The sequence below is a fragment of the Dermatophagoides pteronyssinus genome, unplaced genomic scaffold (genome assembly GCF_027571235.1).
Source record: "Dermatophagoides pteronyssinus isolate colony J.1.1.1.1 unplaced genomic scaffold, Derpt_VIB-CSIC_2022.12 sq0037, whole genome shotgun sequence".
In the NCBI taxonomy this organism is placed as follows: Eukaryota; Metazoa; Arthropoda; class Arachnida; order Sarcoptiformes; family Pyroglyphidae; genus Dermatophagoides; species Dermatophagoides pteronyssinus.
The window spans coordinates 235,963-261,526 of NW_027461561.1; the positions used below are offsets into that span (position 1 = coordinate 235,963).

The 25,564-nt window shown below is 29.8% G+C and overlaps 11 protein-coding genes across 13 annotated transcripts; 7 read left to right on the forward strand and 4 right to left on the reverse strand.

Moving 5' to 3' along the window:
• Positions 1 to 102: 102 nt before the first annotated feature.
• LOC113794805 (very long chain fatty acid elongase AAEL008004-like) lies at positions 103 to 1,938 on the forward strand. The gene is made up of 3 exons (XM_075823805.1): positions 103 to 420; positions 574 to 913; positions 988 to 1,938. The coding sequence occupies exons 2-3, from the start codon at positions 865 to 867 to the stop codon at positions 1,806 to 1,808; spliced, it is 870 nt and encodes a 289-aa protein (XP_075679920.1). The 5' UTR covers positions 103 to 420; positions 574 to 864; the 3' UTR covers positions 1,809 to 1,938.
• Positions 1,793 to 5,860, reverse strand: LOC113794804 (uncharacterized). Of its 2 annotated transcripts, none has more exons than XM_075823794.1 (4): positions 5,691 to 5,860; positions 4,558 to 5,258; positions 3,612 to 4,498; positions 1,793 to 3,533 (listed from the first exon to the last, which is right to left on the reverse strand). In XM_075823794.1, exons 2-4 carry the CDS (start codon positions 5,252 to 5,254, stop codon positions 1,962 to 1,964), a joined length of 3,156 nt encoding a protein of 1,051 aa, XP_075679909.1. In that variant the 5' UTR covers positions 5,255 to 5,258; positions 5,691 to 5,860; the 3' UTR covers positions 1,793 to 1,961. The 2 variants fall into 2 exon arrangements, with proteins under 2 accessions (XP_075679909.1, XP_075679910.1); XM_075823795.1 differs by having other exon boundaries at positions 5,439 to 5,860.
• A 113-nt stretch (positions 5,861 to 5,973) lies between these two features.
• LOC113794822 (serine beta-lactamase-like protein LACTB, mitochondrial) lies at positions 5,974 to 7,647 on the forward strand. The gene is made up of 2 exons (XM_027344963.2): positions 5,974 to 6,835; positions 6,907 to 7,647. The coding sequence occupies exons 1-2, from the start codon at positions 6,142 to 6,144 to the stop codon at positions 7,626 to 7,628; spliced, it is 1,416 nt and encodes a 471-aa protein (XP_027200764.2). The 5' UTR covers positions 5,974 to 6,141; the 3' UTR covers positions 7,629 to 7,647.
• A 246-nt stretch (positions 7,648 to 7,893) lies between these two features.
• On the forward strand, positions 7,894 to 12,267 carry LOC142646003 (uncharacterized). The gene is made up of 5 exons (XM_075823804.1): positions 7,894 to 8,414; positions 8,489 to 8,610; positions 10,638 to 11,357; positions 11,417 to 12,062; positions 12,120 to 12,267. Exons 1-5 carry the CDS (start codon positions 8,255 to 8,257, stop codon positions 12,236 to 12,238), a joined length of 1,767 nt encoding a protein of 588 aa, XP_075679919.1. The 5' UTR covers positions 7,894 to 8,254; the 3' UTR covers positions 12,239 to 12,267.
• A 139-nt stretch (positions 12,268 to 12,406) lies between these two features.
• Positions 12,407 to 13,901, forward strand: LOC113794796 (putative protein phosphatase 2C 4). Its single transcript, XM_027344934.2, has one exon. The coding sequence runs from the start codon at positions 12,407 to 12,409 to the stop codon at positions 13,583 to 13,585; it is 1,179 nt and encodes a 392-aa protein (XP_027200735.1). The 3' UTR covers positions 13,586 to 13,901.
• Positions 13,902 to 14,759: 858 nt separating this feature from the next.
• Positions 14,760 to 16,519, forward strand: LOC113794811 (uncharacterized). Its single transcript, XM_027344951.2, has 2 exons — positions 14,760 to 15,512; positions 15,629 to 16,519. The coding sequence occupies exons 1-2, from the start codon at positions 15,269 to 15,271 to the stop codon at positions 16,150 to 16,152; spliced, it is 768 nt and encodes a 255-aa protein (XP_027200752.2). The 5' UTR covers positions 14,760 to 15,268; the 3' UTR covers positions 16,153 to 16,519.
• Positions 16,201 to 18,337, reverse strand: LOC113794841 (uncharacterized). Its single transcript, XM_027344986.2, has 2 exons — positions 18,209 to 18,337; positions 16,201 to 18,118 (listed from the first exon to the last, which is right to left on the reverse strand). Exon 2 carries the CDS (start codon positions 17,560 to 17,562, stop codon positions 16,573 to 16,575), a length of 990 nt encoding a protein of 329 aa, XP_027200787.2. The 5' UTR covers positions 17,563 to 18,118; positions 18,209 to 18,337; the 3' UTR covers positions 16,201 to 16,572.
• On the reverse strand, positions 18,212 to 19,606 carry LOC113794840 (uncharacterized). Its single transcript, XM_027344984.2, has 2 exons — positions 19,178 to 19,606; positions 18,212 to 19,123 (listed from the first exon to the last, which is right to left on the reverse strand). Exons 1-2 carry the CDS (start codon positions 19,489 to 19,491, stop codon positions 18,349 to 18,351), a joined length of 1,089 nt encoding a protein of 362 aa, XP_027200785.2. The 5' UTR covers positions 19,492 to 19,606; the 3' UTR covers positions 18,212 to 18,348.
• A 240-nt stretch (positions 19,607 to 19,846) lies between these two features.
• LOC113794842 (uncharacterized) lies at positions 19,847 to 21,487 on the forward strand. The gene has a single exon (XM_027344987.2). It carries the CDS (start codon positions 20,382 to 20,384, stop codon positions 21,336 to 21,338), a length of 957 nt encoding a protein of 318 aa, XP_027200788.2. The 5' UTR covers positions 19,847 to 20,381; the 3' UTR covers positions 21,339 to 21,487.
• LOC113794839 (uncharacterized) lies at positions 21,383 to 22,822 on the reverse strand. The gene has a single exon (XM_027344983.2). It carries the CDS (start codon positions 22,820 to 22,822, stop codon positions 21,518 to 21,520), a length of 1,305 nt encoding a protein of 434 aa, XP_027200784.2. The 3' UTR covers positions 21,383 to 21,517.
• Positions 22,823 to 22,973: 151 nt separating this feature from the next.
• Positions 22,974 to 25,507, forward strand: LOC113794836 (uncharacterized). 2 transcript variants are annotated; one of them, XM_027344981.2, is made up of 2 exons: positions 22,974 to 23,092; positions 23,334 to 25,507. In XM_027344981.2, the coding sequence occupies exon 2, from the start codon at positions 23,353 to 23,355 to the stop codon at positions 25,312 to 25,314; it is 1,962 nt and encodes a 653-aa protein (XP_027200782.2). In that variant the 5' UTR covers positions 22,974 to 23,092; positions 23,334 to 23,352; the 3' UTR covers positions 25,315 to 25,507. The 2 variants fall into 2 exon arrangements, with proteins under 2 accessions (XP_027200782.2, XP_075679918.1); XM_075823803.1 differs by lacking the exon at positions 22,974 to 23,092 and adding an exon at positions 23,152 to 23,219.
• The last annotated feature ends 57 nt before the right edge of the window (positions 25,508 to 25,564 follow it).

Genomic DNA, 25,564 nt, shown 5'->3' on the forward strand with positions numbered 1-25,564 from the left:
TTATCGAGTCAATTTTTTTCCGGTTCGTCGAAGTTGATGTCCAATTATTGATCATTATTATTTTCAAAGTTAGTGTTATGTGTTGTGTTTCAAAGTGTCATTGAAGACAAGACAAGACAAAACAAAAAAAAACATATTGCCTTGCCTTTTGTCAATTCATTCATTCCATTCCATTCATTATTGATTGAAACGAGGACAAATGACTTATAGTTTGACGATTGCAACAACAACAACAACAACAAAAACCTTAACTAACTTGTGTCAATCAAAACTTGTCGTATGAAGATTCTACTACGTACCAAAAAAAAAAAAAAATCAATCCATGTTTCTTCCCGATTCGGATTTGATTCGAGAAGTTAATCAATAAACGAATCGGATTGATGATGATCGAACCAAAAATGAATCAAATTTTTCTAACCGGTGTGTATGATCGGAAGGAATTCCAAAAAAATTGAATCCAGAAAAGTTATGGCTCAATGGATAACAAGCAACAACAATTTTTGCCCTTATCTTTTCTCTCTCTAAATCTATTTGGCAATATCATTTTCAAGTTTTTTTTTCTTTCTTCGTTAGACTTCGTCTTCTTCGATTTTTATCATTATTACAATGATGATGATCCAATCAAGCATGACAATGGAACGAAACGAATGCCATGCGTTTCGTTTCGTTTCGTTTTTTGGCATTTTTCTTGACGTTTTTTTACCCGTTGAAGAAACTTGTTTTTTTGGTTGTTCTAATATCTCATTGCACACACTTTTCTTTTCCAATTCTTATCATCTTTCGGAAATATTTCTTTCGTTTGTTCAACAAAATTTGGATCGTTTTGTTCAATAACTGATCCAGTGAATCCAGAAACAAAAAACAATGTTGGAATCATTAACCAGGCCATATCAATGGCTTATGTCTAAAAGTGGTATGTGTGAATTTCGGAACTTATTTTCCATTCAAATTACTGATTTGATTTTTCGGTTTTAATTTCGGATAAAGATCCACGAACATCTGAATGGCCATTACTTGGATCACCATTTCCAATATGGACAATAATATTTTGTTATATTTATGTGGTCAAACGTTTAGGACCACGTATAATGAAAAATCGTCCACCGATGCAAATCAAATCAATAATTATTTTGTATAATATCCTTATGGTTTTACTATCAGCCGGGTTTTTTTATTATGGTGGTCAATTAACATATATACCACCGGGTGGAAATTTTAGTATAATATGTGAACGTGTTGATTATCGTTATACGGATCGGAATTTACATTTATTAAATCTATCATGGTGGTTAATGATTTTGAAAATGGTTGAATTTCTTGATACAATATTTTTTGTTTTACGAAAAAAATCCAAACAAATATCAGCATTACATGTTACACATCATTCATTAGTACCATGGGGTATATGGATCGGTTTGAAATTTGGTGCCGGTGGTCATAATGCATTCGTACCGTTGATTAATCTTTTTGTCCATACCATTATGTATAGTTATTATTGTTTGGCTGCATTTGGCGAACGATTACGACCATATCTTTGGTGGAAACGTTATCTAACACAATTACAAATGTTACAATTTGCCATTGCTATCGTTCATTCACTGATACCATTGTGGATTGATTGTGGATTTCAACCATTTTTTGCTTATGCAATGATTGCACATGCCATACTATTTTGGATTATGTTTTATAATTTTTATCAAAAAAATTATAATCAAAATAATGATAACAACATTAACAACAACAACAACAACCATGTTGTCGTTCAGAAATTGAAACAAAATTGTAACCAAAATCAAAAATTTGAATAATTTTTTTATTATTATTTTCTGTTTGTTTGATAATTAAACAAAAAAAAAATTTTTTAATTACAGCCAAAATTTTTTTTTTCACAAATAAAAAATTTAGGTAGAATTTACATAATAAAATGATATTTATAATGAATTGAATTAAATCAATCCAAATCAATCTAATTCGGCAACTTCAATTTTAGATTTTATATCTAAATCATCGTCATCTTGATCTTGATCTTGTTGTTTGTCATCATCATCATCATCCAAGATATTTGTAGAATGATGATTATCACCACCACCATCATCATTATTTGTTAGAGAAGCGTTCAAATTATCACTATCATCATCGGTGATTAAAATTTCTTCAATTTCCATTGCCGTTGTTGTTGTTGTTGTTGATGTAGGTATTGTCGATGTTGTTGATGAAAGTTTACCATTTTCATTATTATTATCAATGACAGAAGAATTATTCAAATCACACGATGTTGTCGCTGATTGAGACGGAAAATTTTTTTCATCATTCAATGATGAAAATTGTGAATTTTTCATTTCATCATCGTTCGTACCATTCGTTGTTGTTGTTCCATAAGTTTTCATCGGTGCTGTTGTTGGTGGTGGTGGTGGCTGTAAATCTTGTTCATTATCATCATCATCATCCTTATTATGAATATTAGCCATAGCAATAGCATCGGAATTTTCATTTTCCAACGATGTTTTCCTAACATGTATTGCTTTAATATGTTCATTTAATTTATCACGACGTGAAAAATTACGTTGACAAAATACACATTCGAATGGTTTTTCACCCGTATGACTCAACAAATGACGATTTAATCTATATTTATTTGAAAATATTTTCAAACATTGTTCACATTGATAAATTTGACCAGTTTTTAAATGTTTATTATCCAAATGTTCAAGAAATTTATCCATATTATCCATTGGATTATCACCATTATCATCATTATTGGTATTACATAATCGACATTGAAAATGATTTGTTAATGAATCAATTTGATAATATGATGAAAGATTATCAATTTCAGATGATAATAATGTTGTTGTTGTTGTCGTTGAAGAACAATAATTTGATTCATTTGATAATTTTTTCTCCAATGTCACTGTTACCGAAGATGTTGATGATGATTGATTGTTAGTAGCTAAACATTCAGTTTTTATCAATAAAGGTTTTATAATAAAACTTTTTGATTTTTCATTTGTAGTTTTCACATTATTATCATTGTTATTATTGTTATTATTACTCGTTGAATCGAGTAATGATTTCGAACGAATCACAGTTGATGATGAATTCATTTTAACAATCGGTTTTAATGGTCCGCTTTGTTGTTGTGAAATAGCATTAACCGATATTGGTAATTTTTGTTGTGAATTTCTACCATTATTATTCGAATTATTCTGATTCATTGTTTCTACCGAAGATTTTACTTCCAATAATGATTGATTCATTTTAAATCTTGAACGTTGTGGTCGTATTGATTGCATTAATGAATCTTTTGCTGCTGCTGTCATTGTTGTTGATGATGATGATGATGGTAATCGTTGTTGATTATGACGATTATCAACATTCATCGAACGTTGTTTTATATTAAAAGTTAATCGTGCTTTTTTATTTTGTTGACTATTTGAACGATCAGTATTTGTTTTTGATGATGATGATGATGTATAATCCAAATCCAAATCATTATCTAGTGCGGATAATTTACGTGGTCTTCCTCGTCGTGCCTTTTTTAAAAATCAGAAAAAAAAACCAAAAGGATTAAAAATCAAATCAAAAATAAAGAATCAAAACAAACCACTAACCATATAACCATTAATATATTCAGAATCCTTAACATTCGATTTATTCGATATTACAATCGATGTTGATGTTGATGATGATGATATTGCTTTAGCTTTATTTGTTGTACATCTTGTTTGATGAATTTTATTTGCAACTGCTTCAGCTAATTCCAATGATGTTGGTTTTGGATCTTGCGATGATATTTGTCGTTGTGTTTGATCCATAGTCGATGATATCAGCAATGAATTTGAATTCGATTGAACGGGTGATGATCCACCACTACTATTATATGTTGATGCATTATTTGAACAACAACTTTCCGATGTTGTTATTGATGGTACAGGTGATTTTGGCTGTTGTTGTTGTTGTGACAAAAGAATCGATTTCAATTGACTTTTAGGTTGCTGATGCGATTGAGACAACAATGATGATGGTAATTTATTCGATGGACAATTTGATGATAAAATTGTTTGCGGAATGTTGTTGTTGTTGGCAGTGGTTGTAGCGGTAATTATTTGCGATTTATTTCGCAACATTGTTTTTTTATTATCAATTATCGATGCGGATGATGATGATGTGGTTGATGATAATTGTAATTTTAATTGATCACATTCTTTTGATTTCAATTCGAATTGTTTTTCCATTGATGATTGTCTTTCACGTATCAATTGATATAATAAACGTTCACGTATTAATTGTTGCATAACCATTTGATACAATTTATCATAACGAAAAAAACATTCAAAACGTTGTTCAAATGTTTCCAATAAAAACCATTGTTCTAAAAATATTTTCCGGATTTGTGATGGTAATATATCACGTAAATGATTAAAAATATTCAATAACATTATGGTAAACATTTCAAATGGTTTTGTAGTTGATGATTCATTTGTAATATCAATGGATTCTGCAAAAAATTCAACAAAAATTAGCTCAATTAAAAACAATTCAAAATAAAAAACTTACCAATAATTTCATCACATGTATAGAATAGATAAAGCCAACGATGAAAATATTTATTCAATTTTTGTAATTTTCTTTGCAGTTCTTCATCATCATCATCGTCATTATCATTGTTGTTGATATTATCTTTCCAATCAAATTGTAATATTTTTGCCGATTTATCCATTCGAATACAAACAGGCAAACGATCTAATAATGGCCATATTTCTTGTGGACGAAAATAATCATTAAAAAATTGTATTAAACATGTTAATCGGGCTAAAATTTGCTGTTGATTTGATGATGATTTTGTTGATTTTTGCGATGATGATTGCTTTGAATGTTGAATTGATTTGAATGATGTCAATGGATTCAGATCCGGTATAATCATATTTAATATTAATAACATTTGTTGTTTATGTTCTTTATTAAATTCAATTGGTTCATATTCATTTGGATCAAAATCGGATGGATATTCAAAATCTTGATCTTGATCATCATCATCGCTTGAAGTTTCAATTTCATCATCATCATCATCATTATCATTATCGTTTTCCAATTGAAAATTCATTTCTTGATGGCCATGGATATTATTCACATCACAATCACCATTATCATTATCATTGATGGCAGAAGATTCAGCAACATTACCAATCATATCAACAAATGATGTTGTTGACGATTCATTCGAAACGTTATTTGTTTGAATTTCGGCCATCATTCATCTAAAGTAACATCGAAAAAGAGAAAGATTTGGTTACAAAATATCAATTTGTTAAAATGGAAAAACGAATCGACAAACTGATCCACCATCAGAGATCACCTCAAACATTTGACAACAGGACACACACGGTACAAAACATTGATTAAAATTACTGACTCAACACTGAAACTGTTTAGCTTACTTGGATTCGTTTGATAAAATGGGAAAATAAATTTTTTTTTAATAAAAATTTTTAATCGACCAAACTTGACATTCGAAATTAAAAATTAGAAAAAAAAGCCCCCTATATTCTCTATATTCAGCGGAATATATGCAACACAGACACTCGCCAAACACTAGCGACATCATACATCATGCAAAAAACACACATTCGAAAGAAAATTGATTCGATTTTGGTTCAGGAATCATTCCTTCGAATCATTATTATACAAACCAAATTCGTTAATAAAAAAAGTTCAATATTTGGATGTTTCGATCAATCAATCAAGATAGATCAAGAAAAAACTTTCAAAATCGAAAAAAAGTAAAAAATTCAATTTTCAAGCTTGCAACGATTTTTCGTTTTGCGTTTCTTTTCTTTTTTGCGTAAATTTTTTTTTTTCAATGCACATTCTTTCGCTCCGTTCATATAGGACGTTATCGAATGTTTTTTTTTTCAAGTTTTCAATTTTTTTTCTTCGAAACGTAGTAGCATTCATTTATGATAGAGGTAGTGGCTGATGAAGAAGATCGACAAGGTTTTTTTTTGTTTGATTGATTTGTGGTCAATTTTTCCATTTGATGGTTTCATTTTTCCATCGTTGATTTTTGATTTTTGACAATAGAAAGGATCGTTTTTGATTTTTTTTGGTTGGTCAACGAGCAAACTGAATAAGAATTACCCAATGAACGTTCGACAAACATGGAAAACAATAGGATGGATTACGTTTGGTAGCCTTTCTACATATGGTTTTCTAAATCAATATCCTGATTATGTTTCATTGAAAAAACGTCAAAAAAATATCGAATCTTTCATTAAATCAAATGATGATCAGATTTCGGAAAAAATTCCCGGTAAAAATATCGATGTTGATGGTAATGATAGAACCGAAAAATTATATTCGGATGCAATCAGAAAAAGTCGACAACGATTATTACAATGGAAAACTGAACAAACTGTACCGGGTTTTGTAATTGGTATTAGTGTTCGAGGTCGACCAGTATGGATTGAAGGACAAGGTTATGCTGATATCGAAAATAATGTCCGTTGTCATCGTGATACTATTATGCGTATTGCATCCATTTCAAAATCAATAACAGCAACAATGTTAGCCAAAATGGTTGAAGATCGAAAAATTGATTTAGATAATTCTATTTATAATTATCTTAATGATGGACAATTCCCACGAAAACAATGGCAAAATGAACAAGTTGATATTACTGTACGACAATTAGCTGCACATCTTAGCGGTATACGTACCTATAAAGAAGAAGAAACGGATAAAACAAAAACCGATTTTGATTGTCCAGAAGTTTATCAAAAAGATTATTTTTCATCAGTTACCGATAGTCTTCGACTGTTTAAAGATGATCCATTAGGTAAGTCTTTACCCTTGAAAACCAAAACATTTCTTGATTTAAATCTCTTTTCTCCAAAATTTATCCAAAAGTGGTCAAACCGGGAACAAAATTTCATTATTCAACATATGATTATACATTGTTGGCAGCCGTTATGGAAAACCAAATGGAAACGAAAAATTTTGCTAAAGAATTTCAAAAATTTATTCGTAATGAACTTGGTCTGTTGAATACTTACTTGGATCAAAATGAACAAATTATTTATAATCGTTCACGTTATTATTATCGTGATACGAAAAAACCGAATAATGGTCAAATTCAAAATGTACCATATGTTGATAATAGTTATAAATGGTCTGGTGGTGGTTTATTATCCAATGTACCGGATCTTTTACAATTTGGTAATCTATTACTGTATAGTTATTTGGGTACGGATCCAATTAATGGTCGAAAAGGTTATCTTCAACGATCAACTGTTGATGAAATGTGGAAACCATTAGAAAATTCATCACCAAATTGGCAAAAAGATAAATCACGTGGTTATGGTTTAGGATTTTCAGTTATTCGAAATGGTCATGAAAATTGTCGTGCTTTTGCTGCTGAACCACCATTTAATAATGTTGCAATGCATACGGGTGGTGCTGTTGGTGCATCATCATTATTATTGATTGAACCAGATTCCGAAATTGTTGTTGCAATAATTGTTAATCTTCAACATGCATTACCAATGTCATTGATTAATGATATTGTAAAATTATTTTCCACCACTGCTATCGAAAAGAAAGATTATCATCAAAAAAAACTAATTAAATAGGAAATTACCTTTTTATAAATTTTTAAATTTACAAATTCGATGCCAATGATATTTATATTTTTTTATAAAAATTTTATTTATTTTTTTTAAATAAATTTTGAATAAAAAATTACAAATTTTTACAAAAAAAAGAAAAATAAAATCCAAGAATTTCATTCGATTCGAAGAATTCGAATTGCGCATGCAGAATTTTATTCGATTTGCGCATATGTCCTCGAAAGCAACCAGAAAAAAAAAATATCTGCATTCGTTTGGAACACAGCAAAGAAAAAAGATTCGATTCCAGTCGAATGTTTTGTCGTGTTTGGAACTAATTTGGAAACCGAAAATTTTTTCTGGTTCGTTTGTTTTTTGTGTTTAATTTTCACCAAAAATATTCTCTCGGTGTGTTACCATCGTTATTCGTGATTGTCTCTGGAGAGATTGACTGGAAAAATCTTATTAAATGTGAATCTTATTGTGGTTTTTTCTCCATTAATTTTTCTGTTTCTGGCTGTTTATTTAATCCTGGGAATTTTTCCCAGTTGCAAACATCTTCTGTGTGTTTTCAGATTTAATTAATTTGTTAATTAACTTATTTTTGTTGTTGATAAACTTTACAGGCAAAACTAACAACAACAACAAAAATGTTACCTATCATAACATTCGAACCTATTCAAATCAATCTTCTTCGAAATCATCAAGATGATCTTAATCAATCATCATCAACGATGGCCGATAATTTGTTGGATCGATCATCATCGACGAAAACAAAACCAAAAACATTAACATTATATCCGATTACAGGTTTGGGAAAAGTTTTTGTTGTGGAAAAAATATAGTTTTTCTAATAAAGTTTCTCTTAATTCCATTTTCCACAGTCGAATTTAATCGATTGATTCGTCGTCGTCAACAACAACAACAGCAGCAAAATCGAATCGATTCGAAAACAATTTCATCATCAACGGCCATCAACAACAGCAGCAACGACATATTGAACGATGTAAGTTTTGCTTTTGGATTTGATTTGATAAATTCCTTTTCCGGAAATTTTTTTTTGTTGCTGAAATTCCTGAAATTTTTCTCTGAGCAAAAAAAACCAAAATGGGAACATTTTTTTTGACAATCTTTTTCCCTTTTCCAAATGGCAAGTTTTGTTTTTTGTTTCAGTTTCCTTTGAATTGAAATGAAATGTTTGTTTGAATGTCGCCATAAATCACGTATATCATGTTTCTCTTTCACTTTCACTCAGAGAAAGAAGCACCGAGAATTACGATTGTCAAATCAAAAAATGTAATGTAATGTTTTCCATCGGCGTATTCTGCATGTTTGTTTTTCCGAAATGTTCAAATTCAGAATATAAATAAGATTATCAAACAAAAAAAAAATATGATGAAATTTATGAATACAGTGAGAGATAAATTACCCCGACGAAAAATCATAAAAAATGGCTATCAATTTGATAACATTGTTTTTTGTTTTCTCGTGGTTTTTTGTTGTTGTTGTTTTTGTTGTAGGTGATAAAAAAACAATGTTTATAAAAATCCAAAAGAAAGAGAATTTCAATATGCAAATGATGATCATTATTATTTTCTTTTTACAAGACCTGAAAAGAATCTGAAATTTTGTGGTCCAGAGAATAACCAGAATCCGACAAACCAAAACAAAACAAAACAAACGCAGGAAATGAGCAATATTTCAAATCTGTGTTTGTGTGTGTGTGAAAATGAATAAAACAAACAAACACAGAAATTCTTTTCGGATGGTGATGATAATTTAAATAAATTACAATCTGGTAATAATGGGCGTCCATTATTCTGGGCGTCCAGTATTCTGGGCGACTATTTTGACCTTGATCGTTATTGATGATTATCACTATAGATTTTGTTTGATTCGAAATTCTTGTAATTTTTTTTTGTTGTTGTTGTTGTAATGATTATTCCATCGAAAGAATATTGATTTTTTTCTTGTTATTGCTTCGAATTTATCGTTTTATATACACCACTATATTGACAATTATTTTCTTTAGTGTGTGAAAGATGGTTCCTTGTAAAATAACATCTGTCCATTTTTTTTTCTTTTTTTTTTGCTGATTTTGTGCTGGAAAGACGCCTTGAAAAAACAACTTGAAAAATAATAAAAAGACAGCCATTTTTGAATGAAAAGAAAAGAATCTCAAGAGATTTTATTTTCAAAATTCTCGGTTTTCTCTGTGTTGAAAATTTTCAAAATTTTTTTTCTGTTTAATCGGGAATATTCAACATTCGCATATTACAATTGAAATTCTTATCCGATGATGGAATTTTTTTTGTTTGTTTGAAAAGTTTGATTGTTTTTTCTATATATAGTGGACGTCCATTTGGCAAAAATATTCTCTCGCTGGCCAAGTTAAACAAACATTCTTTTCATTCATTTTTTCTTCTTCTTTTCCATTATGAAAATCCCTTTTCAATTTACAATGAACAATGAAAACAAAACAACAACAAAGGAACGATTCTTGCTTTTCAAAACATCAATGATAAATAAATAAAAAATCATCCTTGACCGTAGATTTGCCCGGAAAAAATTTTTCTTTGTCCCAGAAAAAAAAGTTTGAAAATTTTTGGCTGAAAATTTATGTTTTTTTGGTTCGAGGATTATAATCAAAGAATAACTTTTTTCTGTGGTGATTCAGAATTGTTCCACATACAAAAAAACATAAAGTTTAATTTGCCATTTTCGGGATTAATAACCGCCCACACCATTGATAATGTTGATGAAAAGTGTCCTTGATTTTTTTTTTTTGTTTTTCAATAATTTATTCGGTTTGAAACGCTAAAAAACAACTAAAAAATTCATTAATACAAATTGATTCATTAAGTTTGTCGTTGTCGAACATATAAACAATCAACCAACATGGATGAAAATAGTGGAAATGGTTGTTGTTTGATTAATTATTGATTAGGTTTTTTTTGGATTCGATTCGGAATTGAAAATTGACAGTGAAACTTTACTTACTTGATTTTTTCTTTTTTCTTGATTAACCTATAGGTTTCGGATGTCGATGGACTACTTTATTCCACTTTGATACATTATTTGGCCACAACAGCAACAACAACAACAACAATGTCCACCCACCAAAATGAAATGAAAATAACCAAAGAAGAAATAATAATGAATTTGAAACAAAAATTATGTATGCCAGGCACACGTACATTATTATTATTGGCAAATAAACAAGACGTGCTCGATAATCATGATGATCATGATGATCATTTTAATGATGGTCATCATCATCATCATTCAGAAGATGATCAAGAAATGGTCGATATTAATGATTTGAAAAGTTCATCACCATCTTCATCGTTATCATTATTATCATCAACGCCATCATCAACTGCATCGATAACAATTCCAATAAAAATCCAATCAATTATGGAATCAATTCGAAATGATTTATCGATTGTATCGAATAAATCGACAAATACTAAATTTATAACGAATTTCAAACATTATCTTGATCAACGTTTTGAATGTCAACAGAAATTTCTTGAATATCAACGACAACAACAGCCAACCATAATAAACGATGACCATGATGATGATGATGATTTTGATTTAAAATCCTGGATCGGTTTGGAACAACAAATTTATGGTGCCATTACATTTTATAAATCATATCGTTTGGAAAGTTTAAAAATTATTGAAATAGAATTATTGGCCATAAAAATTGGTTATGAACGTTTAGGTTTGGGTAGTCAATTGATCAAGGTAATTCAATTGATTGAATGATCATCGTTGTTTTTAAAATTAGTTTTTTTTCTCGGTAGTTTTTAAAAGAAAACAATCAAATTGGACCATATGATGCAATGCATGTACGAATCGCTGAAAATAATCAACGATTAAGAAGATTTTTTCTACGAAATCAATTTACTGATGATTTAATATTGAATGCTAGTTTTGATCAGTTAATTATTAATCAATCAGATGATTCTGGTGATGATAATCTCGATGTTGATGATGATGATGATTCAACAAAATCCAAATCAACAAATCTTCAACATTCCAATTCATATTGTGGTGTTTATTCATCGTCGATGACAATGAGACCGGGAAAAAAACGTAAACATGAAAAAAATATCAACATTATTGATCGATCAAAATTAATGTCATCAATGATATCAATGTGTTATTTACCACCATTCAGTATTGGTACATTATCCGAATCAATTGAAACGGCTAATCAACGAACAACAATCGAACGATTGGATAATCATTTTGTTGATGATCTAATTGAACAGGCACAATTACAATGGCGTCAAAATCTCCTTGCATCATATCGTACACAATGGTCATTAGTTGGCCGTTTACATTCAGAAATTGAACATTTACGACAACAATTAACCAAACGTAATATAATTATTGAACAATTACGACGTGAAAATTTTAATCTACGTAATCAATTAGTTTATAGAAGTAAGTTTTCAATTTTGATTTGATTGAATTGATTTTAAAATTAAATTTTAATTTCAGATCGAACAACAACAACAATGGCCAATAATAATCATTATCAACAACAACAACAACAAAAGAATTTACAAAAACAATTATTATTATATCGAACATTACAATTTGATAAATTAGATTTTTAAAAGGAAGCAACAATTGAAAATTTTGCCGATAAAACATTGAAAAGTATTGGTAGATGGCATGATTTTCGTTTGTTTTTTTTTTTGGTTTTTCGTTTCCATTATTTTTTTTTTGTTCAAATTGGTTGTTCCCCTTTATATTGTGTTAAACACTCTAAATTTTCATATCGAATGTTGTCACCATTTCGTTCAACGTGTATATCAAAAATTCAAACCGAAAATGGTCGATGTACAAGATTTGAATATGCTGTTGCATCATGTCAAGGTTGGCGTAAAACACAAGAAGATGCACATTTAGCTATTGCCGATCTGGAACGTAATACATCAATATTTGCTGTATTTGATGGTCATAATGGACTGGAAGTTGCAAAATTTTGTTCAGAATATTTACCAAAACATTTATTAAAAAATCGTAATTATCGTCATGGTAATATTGAACGTGGTATACAAGAATCATTTATGGCATTAGATGAATTATTACTTACAAAAGAAGCAAATGATTTATTAATTGGACCATATCGTGACAAAAAATTATCATCATCATCATCATCATCAATGATGCCACATCTACCATCAGATGAACCATTAGCATATTATGTTGGCTGTACGGCTGTTGTATTATTAGTTAAAAATGATATTTATTATTGTGCTAATATTGGTGATTCACGTTGTTTAGTTGGTCGTTCTACAAGTGGTGGCCGTCTTCAGGCACTTCAATTATCATATGATCATAAACCAACATTACCGGAAGAACGACAACGTATTGAACATGCTGGTGGACAAATTATTAATAATCGTGTTAATGGTGGTATTGATATATCAAGAGCATTTGGTGATCATAATTTTAAACAAAATAAACGTCTGAATCGTAAACAACAAATGGTAATTGCATGGCCACATTCAACAGTAGAAAAAATACAAGAAGATGATCGTTTTATTCTATTAATTTGTGATGGTATTTGGAATGCAATCAGTAATCAAGATTTAATTGATTTTGTTGGTAAATGTATGTCAGAAGATATGCCATTAACACGTATATGTGAAGCTGTTATACAAAAAATATTACCAGTAAATTCAATGCCTAGACAAGGTATTGCCGGTAAAGATAATATGACAATAATGATTATTAAAAAATTACCAATAAATTTTCAAACAAATCAACAAACATTGGATACAATTTCACAACAACAATCAATATTATCACATTCACCATCAAATATATTATCATCAGCAGCTAATAATAATAATAATAATAATAATCGTCGTGAACGTTCATTATCATCAGCATCATCATATAGTACAGCACAATCGAAAATAATATTCAGTCAGGATATGGTACGTCGTGTTTAAGTTAAAAAAAGATTTTCTTCATCTTCAATTTTCAATTGGAAAAAAAAACATTAACTGCACCTGTTGTAGTATATTTAGAATTTAGTAATTGAATTATACTTAGATTAATATAAATATGTGAACACTTGAGTTAAATAAAGCTAAGCGTAATTCGTATCAAATTTTACTCTGTCTAATAGGTTATGGGCCCAGCACGCTTCCGCTGCTAACTTAATCAAATATTAAGTAAAATTAACCCTCACACACACACATTACTATTGAGTAAACAAAACTGTCAAATTATAAATTTTTTTAAAAATAAAAAATGAAAAATGTATTAAGTTTATTATTATTATAAAAGTAAGTAAAAAAAACATCATTATCAATTGAACTGGAAACACACAAATTTTTAACATTTTGCAAAACAAAAACAATTTTTTTTTTTGTGTGTTTCCTTTGATCATCAACAACAACAACAACTTTTTTTTTGGAAGAAAGATTGATTGATGAAATAACCCGTTATCCATTAAGTTTTTGCTAGATATTTCTGGAAAAAAATATCCAAAAATAATTCATTCCGGTAAATATTTTTTTTTACGTTTCGTTTTTGTTTGGAGAATTACCGGAATCGATTAATGATGTTAATTTTGAAACGCTAAACATTTTTTCATTTCCACCACACACACAAAAATCACACATCGATCGATTGATTTATTAACTTATCCATTTTTCTTGGTTGTTGTTGAATTTATTTCAAATAATAATAATGATGAAGAAAATCCAATTGAATTGAGAATGATCGATTGATCAGTCAATCAATCAGCCAAATGGATATGCTCTAATTCGTTTGAATTTCTGGAATATATTCGATTTTCTTCTTCGATTTTCATCGATATAATCATCATTATGTAAATGAATATTGGCCAAGATATTATTGAAATCATCATTCATTAATTCATGAAAAATTAATAAATATTTACCATAATCATTTGATGATGATGGCAAAAAAGTAAAAAGAAATAATAAAAGTAAATATGATTGATCGATGAATCAATCAACGATTTCTCTTCTCTTTTTTTGGTTCAAAGAAATTATTATCATCCATATGATAATTGATGATGATGATGGGAACATTCAAAACAAATTATTATTATTTTCCCTAAACCAAACAAAAATATCATTTTTTTTATTACTGAAAAAAATGAATAAGTAAGCTAAACAAACAAACATTTAAATATCCGGTGGTTTTTGGTATACAATTTCAGAGAAAGAAAGAAAAAAACAAACTTCTGTCAATCCAATGCCCAGGTAGCTTTTGGTATTGGTGGATGATCATCATGGAGAATCTCTCTTTTAAATATGTAAATGTCACCCATACATAATGTTGAGTAAATATTTTGTTGTTGTTGATCATTTATCAAAGGAATATTTTTCTTCTTTGACAACCACCGCCACTAAGTGGATCCGAAATACCTAAGTGGTGATGAAAGAAAAAAACCTGCGTACATTTTGTTGATGATGATTTTTTCTTTGGAAAATTCTGAAATTCGAAACCGAGTATAAAAACCAGGGAAAATTTCCGATCCATTTTCAAAAGTCAAATCTTTTGAATCACGAAGAAAAATAACAACGAAATTTCATTGAAAATCTTACCTGTGTTTTTTTGTTTGTTTTTGCTGTGTTTGAATTTCCATTTCTTAAATTATGAATCAACAAAATCAACGGCGACAATCCGAAGACGGTGATGATGATAATTCGATATCATCATTTGTAAGCATTCACCGTCATTGTAATCGTCATTTTATACAGCAACAACAACAACAACGATTACAATTAAAATCAAATCAGATGACAATCATTATGATGGCATTATTTACGATATCATTATTGTTGGCAATGTTAACTATTAATGTTAATGGTCAAGATTTACCTGATCAATTGAATCAAAGTAAACAAAATTGATTTTTCAATTCAAAAATTCTGAAACTTTTTTCCATTATTTAACCCCAAAAAATGATTTTTTTCCTGTTTTTTAACCCCGAAACCGAAAACCAAATATTCTAGGAAAAAAATGTACCCAATATGGACATTCTTGTTTGGGTGGCCATGGTAAACGCAGTTCATCATCATCAGCCACATTATCATCGGAAAATTTTTCCCTAATACAACAATTACAACAACAACAACAAAAACATTTAAATAATAATAATAAACCATTATCAATACCGTTGTATGTTTATCGTAATCAACAATTAGAATTACCATTATCACCACCAACAACAACAACAATATCCGCAGCTAATTCAAATAACGATGATAATGATAATGATGATAATGGTAATCGATTTCAGTTAGGACCATTGATACGTTTAGCTTATTTGGAACATTTGTTAAATACAAACAACAAAGATAATGATCAAGTTGATCAACTGACTGCTGATCAATTATCATCATCGATCGGTGGTGGTAGTGGTCATTCAATATTGGATCGGTTACGTTCACAACAGCAGCAACAACGACAACAACAACAACAACGATTATCATTATGGAATAATGGCAATTCGATTACAATCAGAAATCCAGTGTAACCTGACCAGAAAGAAAACCAGACAGGAAAAAAATACTGTGGACTCTCATTCATAAAAAAACAATAAAATTTTAATCAAAACAGAAAAATTACATTCAAAAAATCATTTTTCATTCATTCAGTCATTGTTTCCCATCTTTTTCTCTGTTTTGTTTCTTTTGACCACCGCACACACACACACACGCACAAGAAAAACCAAAACAAATTTTTAATTATTATTATTACAGGATTCATAGTTGATTATATAGGATCATAATATGATAATAATAATAATAATAATGATATTGATGATGATGATGATGATGATGATGATGATCAAAAACAAAAAACAGAAAAAATCAATTCAATTAAATCATTTGGATGATGTATATGCTGGTGTGTGATGTGCAATAATTATTGGTTGATAAATGATATATATTTTTTACAAATGATCAATATCCGATGATGATGGTTGATGCATCATAACAATTTCTTCACCATCATTTGATTGTTGATGTTGTAATTGTAATTGATGTTGTTGATGCTGTTGTAATTGTTGTTGTTGATGTTGTTGTAATTGATTTGGTATCGATGCTAATGAAACATGATGATCATTCATTTTATTAACCAATGTCATTGATGATTCATATAAAAATTGAAATACATAATAACGTATTGCTAATAATGGTGGTAATTCAGGATTTTGTACAATAAAATTAACATAACCATCATAGGTTTTATTCGGATCACAATTTTTACCTAAACGTGCAACAGTAAATCGTGCTGAACAACGATACAGATTCCAACGTCGTACAAAATGACTACGAAATCTTCTCATTTCACATAAATGAAATTTTATACGCATCTGTTGATTAGCAAGAAATATAACTGTACGTAAAAAATCACGTTGTTCCATTTCATCAAATTCATGTCGATGTGGTGGTCGTGGATGATCATCATCTTCATCATCTTCACCACCACCACCACCACCATTACGACCCAATATTGTTGATTCGTTGTTATTGTTGTTGTTGGCAAATACATAAGGATTACGCCATATGATTACAAATCCATGTTGTTCTTTTGTTGAATTTTTGGAAATCTTATCGTTGTTGTTGATTGTCGATGTTGTTGAACTGCTAGTACCACCACCAAAATCAAATGCTGAATAATTAGCAGGTAATTGCATACTGTTAAGTATTTCTTCCAATTCATCATCGGTAAATGATTGTATACCACCACCACCATCATCAGATGCCGTTGCTGTTGCCATATTCCAAAGATAAGTTTCTGGATCTTGTTCCTGATTTTCATCATAATCATTATTTTCATTATGATCATGATGACCATCACTAGTTATCGTTGTTGTTGTTGGTAAACTGTTGACCATTGATGTCAAACACAGTGAAATCAATAGGAAAAATTTCAACATTTTTTTGTGCAAAGTTTTTCTATGTTTGGTTTGATAAAAAGAAGAAACTATTTCACACACACACAGAAACAATAAATGAACAATGTTTGGTCACCCAGGAATGAATTGAAACAAAAAATTTTGGACACCAAAGCTTTTTAAACAACAGAGCTTCAAAATTATCATTTGATGACCCAGGTGTGTGTGCAAAACATTCGAAATATCGAACGTTTAACAAAAAAACATTCGAAATTGATCCGCGTGTTCGAAATGTTTTTAAACGTCGATGGTTGATCTCAATGCAAATTTTCTGGTTTTCAAGGAAATAATTGAGGACAGATGTCTGGTTCGTCATTCTTTATCCACCATCGATCGAATCTCGGTTAATCAACAAAAAAAAGAGAGAAAGTTTTGTCCGAAATTCTCCAAACATAAAAATTTGCCAATTCATTCAAGGCTTTGTGACACAAGTGCAACTTTTTTTCGTTTTTTGTTTCGCTTTTAGTTTTGATCATAATCTCGATAACCTCCTAACCAAAAACAGCAACGGCGTCAGCAAAACGAAAACAAGGACAACCTACAAAAAAAAACATGAAGAATTTTGAATTGGAAAAAAAAGGTTAATTCTTCTTTTTTTTTCTGTCAACTTGACATATCAGGTTTTTACCAGTTTTTTTCGATGTTTTACAAAAATTTTTATTATATGATGATTATAATTAATTAATTCGAATGGTCGATAATTGATAATTTTTAGATGAAATACAAAAAATACAGATTGAAATTACAGAGAATCTTTTCTTTCGGGTATCAAATCAGACAGAATAATTTTCGTAAAAATAATGCAAATGTTATTGATTTTGTTGTTGTCTTTGCTGTCTCTTTCATTTTTCGTTTTGAATTTATAGATTTCGGATCATTACCATTTTGATCAGTTTTCTTCATCAACTGGCCATTGAATGGATCAAAATCCGCATCATCATATAATTTGGCTGTTGAAACGGATAAATCTACTGATACAAGTAACCATGTTTGCTGTTGAGATTGTTCATAGATCATTGTTGAATCTTGATGTAAATTTGATAAATTTTTCAATTGTTCCATTTGTTGTTGTCGTCCAAATTGATTGATAATTTTTCGGGAAATTTCTTCAAATAATTCTTGCTCATTTCCTTCCATTGTTTTGGCTGATGTTCGATACAATCGATTATCATTACAATCGATTGTTTTAGAATATTTTTCTATTTGTTCCAAATCAAAATAATTCGTTCGATTCGAATTATTCATTAAATCTAATTTATTACCAACGATTATTATTTGTACATCGTTTTGATCATCATTTGTGGTGGTCGTTGATGATGATCGATGATTATGTTGTTTTCGAAAATTATCAATCCATTTTAAACAATAATCAAATGATCGTTTTGAATCGGTAAGATCAAATACGGCAATCATTAGATTAACATTCCGGTAATAAAAATGTTCATTCGACAGGATATGACAATTATCATTACCATTACCATTGACGTTATCGCCGGCTGTATCCCATAATTCAACATTTATCAAATGGTCATGTTCATAATTTCTTTTGGAAACGAAACAAAACGATTAGAAGATAATGGTGATATCGTATACTTACAAATCTAATGTCATCAAATTGAAACCAATTGTTGGTTTTTCACGTGGATTAAATGGCCGGCCAAGAAAACGATTAACTAAACTTGTTTTACCCGAACCTTTTGAACCGATTAATAAAATTTTATAATCACATTTCATCATTAATGGATCTGTTGGTAGGATTTGTTTCATTTCGATTATTTGCTTTGATGATTTTTTCAAAATTTTCTGTTTTTTTCTTAGTTTTTTACAACGATGACCAAATGCAGATAATTTTCCGGATAATTTTGATGAAAATGAATGAAACCAGCCGCCATCATCATCTGAAGGGTTCATCGTGGTTTTTTATATATCGGTTTTCGGCAGATCAAAAAATAAGATGTAAAAATTTGAACCTTTATTATTGCTTGGATCGAACTTGACAAATTTCGTTTTTCCCATCTATTTTTGTTTGTTTACATCTAAGGTTTGTCATTGTCAAAAATCATTGATTAATTTGTTACTCATTTTTTTTGTTTTGTTTATCAATCATCAGCTGATTGATTATATTCAATTCGATTATCATCATGATGATAATCATTATCATCGAGAAATCAATCCGAGAAAGCTTTTCTTTTTATGTGTATCATCAGCAAATTTCATTACATTTGGTCATTTTGGTTTTTTTCTGCAGAATTTTTTCTTTTCTCAAAGTTTTAAAGTTGAAAGCAAAGCAAAAAAAAATGAAATTTGTCCTTGAAAAACATTTGTCCACCCCCACCACCTCACCACTATTACAAAACAAGAAATACTTGGTCATTCAAATGGACCATGGTCAATATTTTTCTTTTATTTTTTATGGGTTCGGCCATGTTTGTTTTTTTAAAACATGAAAAACATTCGTCGTGTTGTCGTATCTAGCAAAAAAAAGGCCAACACTGATAAATAGCTCTTTGAACACTACAAGTGCATTTGCACCGAACCAAACCAAATCAAACATTAAGTTAAACTTTGACCTTGGACATTTGGTCATTGTTACTTTGATACACTTTAAAAAAAATATAAGCCACGACAACAACGGTTCATAACTGAAAAAAAACTGGACAACAAGAACACAAAAGTTAGTCATCGAGTGGTCATCATTGGATCGTTGTCGAGAAAAATATATTTTGAATTTTGAAGATTTTTAACGAAATTTGAATTCAAATTTTCTGGCTGATTTAATTCAAATTCCATCCAAAAAAGAGATGAAAATGATGTATTCCATATTGGTGACAATTTTAATCACAACAATTACTTTGAGTAATGAATGTCCATTACATGATGCAATTTCAATGGCACGTTCATCAACTGAAACATCAACAACAAACATTGATCAAATTCATCTGAATAATCAAACTCTGTCACGTATTTATCAAAATGTTTCCGATTTATTAAAAAAAATCGATGATGGTCATAGTGATAGTTTATTGATTCATTTAAATCAAACATCAACAAATTCATCAACATTAGCATTGATTGTTAAGAATGAATCGGAAGAAAAAACATCATCAAAAGATTCGAATCAACAACAACAACGATTTCGAATGTATTATGTTCGATTATCCGAAGATCCAGCTGCAACAAATGGCTATCGTTTATATTGGAAAATTTTCCGTGAAACCTTTCGTAATCAAATAAATTTTGTTATGAATCGAGTTGTTTGGTCACCAGTTCAATCTATTTCAAAATATTGGCGTCCAAATTCACAACAACAAAATGTGGATCAGCAACAACAATTTAAATTACCATTTACATTACCAATCATTGTACATGCTATCGATCTGCCTGAATCATTTGAACCAAAAATTATTGAAATCGAAGAATTTGATGAATCAACATCAACTAATTCTTCATCGGCCAATATCACTGATAAAGGTGATACAAATCAATCATCAGTCAGTGGTGGTAATGGTGGCAGTCAAATTATACAACAAATTGCCAAAAAAATTTTCTTTCGTGCTATAACAGCATTTAAAGGTCATCTTTGGGCACAATTACCATCACAAATTAATTCATCACCATCATTACGTGATATAGGTAATGGCAACGATGGTATCGGTGTATTTATTACCGATAAAGGTGTTCGTATTAATTTGATTGGTGAACAAAAACCTGATGGTAATATTGATTGGTTTGTGGATTCAAAAAAATCATCATCATAGAAGAATTCTGATGAAATTCTGACGATAATCATTTAAACATCGGATGAACAAAAATTTTTGGTCTTGTTATTTGTAATAATTAATAATAATAATAATAAATGAAAACAAAACAAACAAAAAATTAAAAATTTAAAAATTTCTTTTCTTAATTTTTCCCCTTCCCTTTCATTTCTTTTCATTCACATTTTGGTTGTCATAACACTTGCATATTGACTTTCTTCTTCATCAGCAAATTTTGGAATTAAACCAACAGATGTTGGTGGTTGACCACTATTATTAGATTTACCACTTTTCGGTAATAATGATCTTGGTGTATGATGATAATCAGCTGTTTGTGGTTTAGTAAAATCACGACGATCCAATAATAATGGATGTTTTTTCTGTGATAAATTATTATCATTCGGTGGATTACTTGATATTGTATCAATACCACCACCACCACCTGTTGTTGTTGCTGGCTGTGTTACGGGTGGTGGTTGTTGTCGACTTTTTTTCTTGGATGATGATTTATTTAATAAATGTTGATAAATTTGTAAATAATCATCTGGAGTAAATTCAACAGGTAATCTTGGTATAGCCGATGTATCATATTCAGTAAGATAAAAACGTTCACGTTGTGGATCAAATGACATAAATTGATAACGTTCAAATACTTCATTAGTAAATGAACTATAAACTTGATTTGATGCTGGTGTTTCCATCATACCGCCACTAATATCCGTACGAATATTACAATGTTTTAATGGATCATATAAAACATTTGGTAATAAACGAAATAATAATCCAGAATGTGGATGATACAGTTGATTTGTTTGTAGAAATTTTACTGTTGTCATAACATCAAGATAATAATGTTTAGGACGTGGTTCACCATGTATCATTGCTGATATTTGTTGATGTGGTTCAGGGAAACAATGTTCATCCGGTAATGTTGGTAATAATTTTGTTGGATAATCAAGTGTTGATATAATTGTAGATGAACCACCACCGCCACTACCACCACCACCGCTTTGAGATTTTTTTCGACGATTTCTATCTTCAAATAATGTTATGAATAACAATAACAATAAGATTGATGCAATCAATATCATCGGTATGAAAATGAATGCAATAAATACAATCCATGGTATTAATGGATCAGTATTTTCTTTATCTTTTTCAGTTGTTGTTGGAAGATGATGTTTTGATGTTGTTTGATGCTTTTTAGTCGTATTATGTGGAGTAGTTGCAGTGGCAGCCTCTATGATTATTTTGGTTGTTTGATTTTTTTTATCATCATCACCACGAAGACTATCAGTTGAATCATTTAAATACGTATAATCATAATCCGATGCTATAGTTAATGTTGATGTTGTAAGACCAGTATCGTTATTTGATGGTTGTTGTCCATAAGTTTGACAGATTAAATAAGCCAATAAATAAAGAATCGATATTATCGATAGTTGTTGTTGTTGTTGTCGTTGTTTAATCATGGTAATCAACATTCAAAGACCAAAGAGCAAAAAGCAAAAAGTCGATAATCGGTTCACCTGAAACAAATACAAATCAAACAAAAACCAGAAAAAAAACGAATCAAAATCAAATTTAAAAAAATGGTAAAATAATTTACCCAAAAATTGTATCGATTTAAATATTCTCGAATCGTTCGATCGAAAAAATTCGAAATCGTTTACCATTGTTGATGGTCAAAGAATCGATATTAATCAAATCGAATCAAAAAAAAAAAAATTTTGCCAAAATTCTTTTCAGATCAAGTAAGTTATTCGAATTTAAATTCAATTTCAAATTTTTACACACATCACTGATCATATGAATGAAACATGCAACGTATGAAAACATTTTAGGTTATTTTACTCATCTGTTGTTTATATCGGTGGTGATGTAATCCAGGATTTTTCTCGAAATTCATTTTTTTTTTCTTTTTTTTCGATGATTTTTCATCATTTTATTTCATTAACGAATGTAATTAGTTGATTTTTTTCACCCTACAAACAGATCGATCGATCGATCAATCATGGATTATCAGAATTTACTTCGAACTGCTGAACAAAATTCGGAACAACGAGCTTTGCTTCAACGTCGATTGAATGGATTGAAACGTGGTGGTGTTGGTGGTGGACCAGATCCAGCTGCAATTGCCCGATTCAAGGCCCGAAAAGAACGTGAAGAACAACAACGTTTACTTCGTGCGCAAGCAGAAAAAGAACGTTTATTAGCATTACGTGCACAAAATTCCAAATCAATGCGTAAAGCATCAATGATGAAATCAAGAACAAAAGATAATAATTTTGGCCGAATTGAAACTACTGATAATGATCGTATAATTGAGGAGAAAATTCGTAAAAAATCCATTGATGATACAAAAGAACGAATGAAAGCTCGTATTGATTTGGATCAACAATTGAATGGTCTTAGCCGAAAAGATCGTGATAAATTAATGAAACGAATCGAACGTGAAGAATCGGTAAAAGTTTCACCGAAATCAACGAAAAAAACAATATCCGATGTGATAAAAGAATCAAAGTTGCAAAAATTAAATTCGAATGATAAGAAAACGAAAACAGCAGCACCACCACCACCACCATTATCATATGAAGAATTACTTCGAATTGCGGCAGAAAAATCAACGAAAAAATCATTAGAAGATGAAATTAAAGAAGAATTAGAATTTCAACAGAAAAATTCTGAAAAAAAACGTCAAACATTATTGGCAGCTAAAGACAAACAACAACGACAAATTGATGATGATTGTTATCGAAATGGTGGTGGTGGTAAGAAATTGGAAAAATCGATCGAATCGAAACAGCAACAAGCAACAATCAAAACACCGAATTCATCACAATCAAAATCGATGGCGACTACGACAGCAACGATCGTTGATCGAAATCATTCGATGATGAAGGATAATAAATCAGACGCTGTGACTAAGCGAATGAAAATGGCAACCGACGACTACGAACAACGATCAAAAATGATTGATCAAAATGATAGAAAAAGATTGATAAATCGTGATATTGATCGTAATTTGAATCAAAAGAATGGTAGACCATCAACGCAGCAACGACAAGTTCCTCAACAACAACAACAAAAAATGCTACCAACAAAATCAATGCAAAATACAACAACAAAAACTTTAAATTCAACAAATGGTAATCGATTATCGATGATGGCCAAACAATCGATTAATAATAATGGTGTTGGTAGTAAATCAATGTTATCATCATCATCGATGGCCAAATCAGGTCAGCAAACAAGAATGCCGCAATCACAACGTCAACAACAACAACCAAAACCGATTCGAACGTTATCCACTGTAAATATGTTCGATTCGAATAAATCATCATCATCATCAGATTCTTTATTAACAAAACAAATGCCACAAAAATCTTCTGTGATATCAAAAACTACATTTCAATCATCATCATCATCATTAATGGATAATCGTAATCGATTAAAACAACAACAACGACAGCCAATAAATAATCAACAACAACAACAAAGAATGCTACCACCACCACCATCATCATCAAGACCAAAATTACCACCAATTGGTGCTACATATCGTCGTGGTATTTATAATGATTATCAACAAAATAATCATCATCATTATGATAATAATGGTATGGATAATGATAATGATGATTATGATGATGATGATGATGATGGTTTGGATGAAGAATATGATGATGATATGGCTGATTTTATTGATGATGGACCAATTGAACAACCCGAAGAACCAGAAGAAGAATATTCACGTCATATACGTGAAATATTTGGTTATGATAAAAGAAAATATCGTAATATAATTGAAGATGATATTGAAGAAGCAAGTTATGGACAATGTATGAAAGAAGAAATGCGTTCATTACGTGAAGGTTTACGTGAAGATTTAGAAGATATTCGTCGTGAAGAACAGGAAAAACGTTTAAAAGCATTGCAGAAAAAAGCTAAAATGAAAGGTTTAAAAGGTTATTGAATTGATTGATTGATTGATAATGAATTTTATTTTCCTGAAAAAACAAAATTACTTGCAATTTACAACAATATGTGATCCTATTCTCCTATTTTCAAATTATTATTATAATTTGTTATATGTGCATAATGAAATTTTTATATAATATTTTTTGATAAAATATTTTTTCTGTGAAATAAAAAAAATTGAAATGAAATTATATATGGTTGGTTATGGTCATCATTTTCCAATTTGATATTTTCGATTTTTGTTT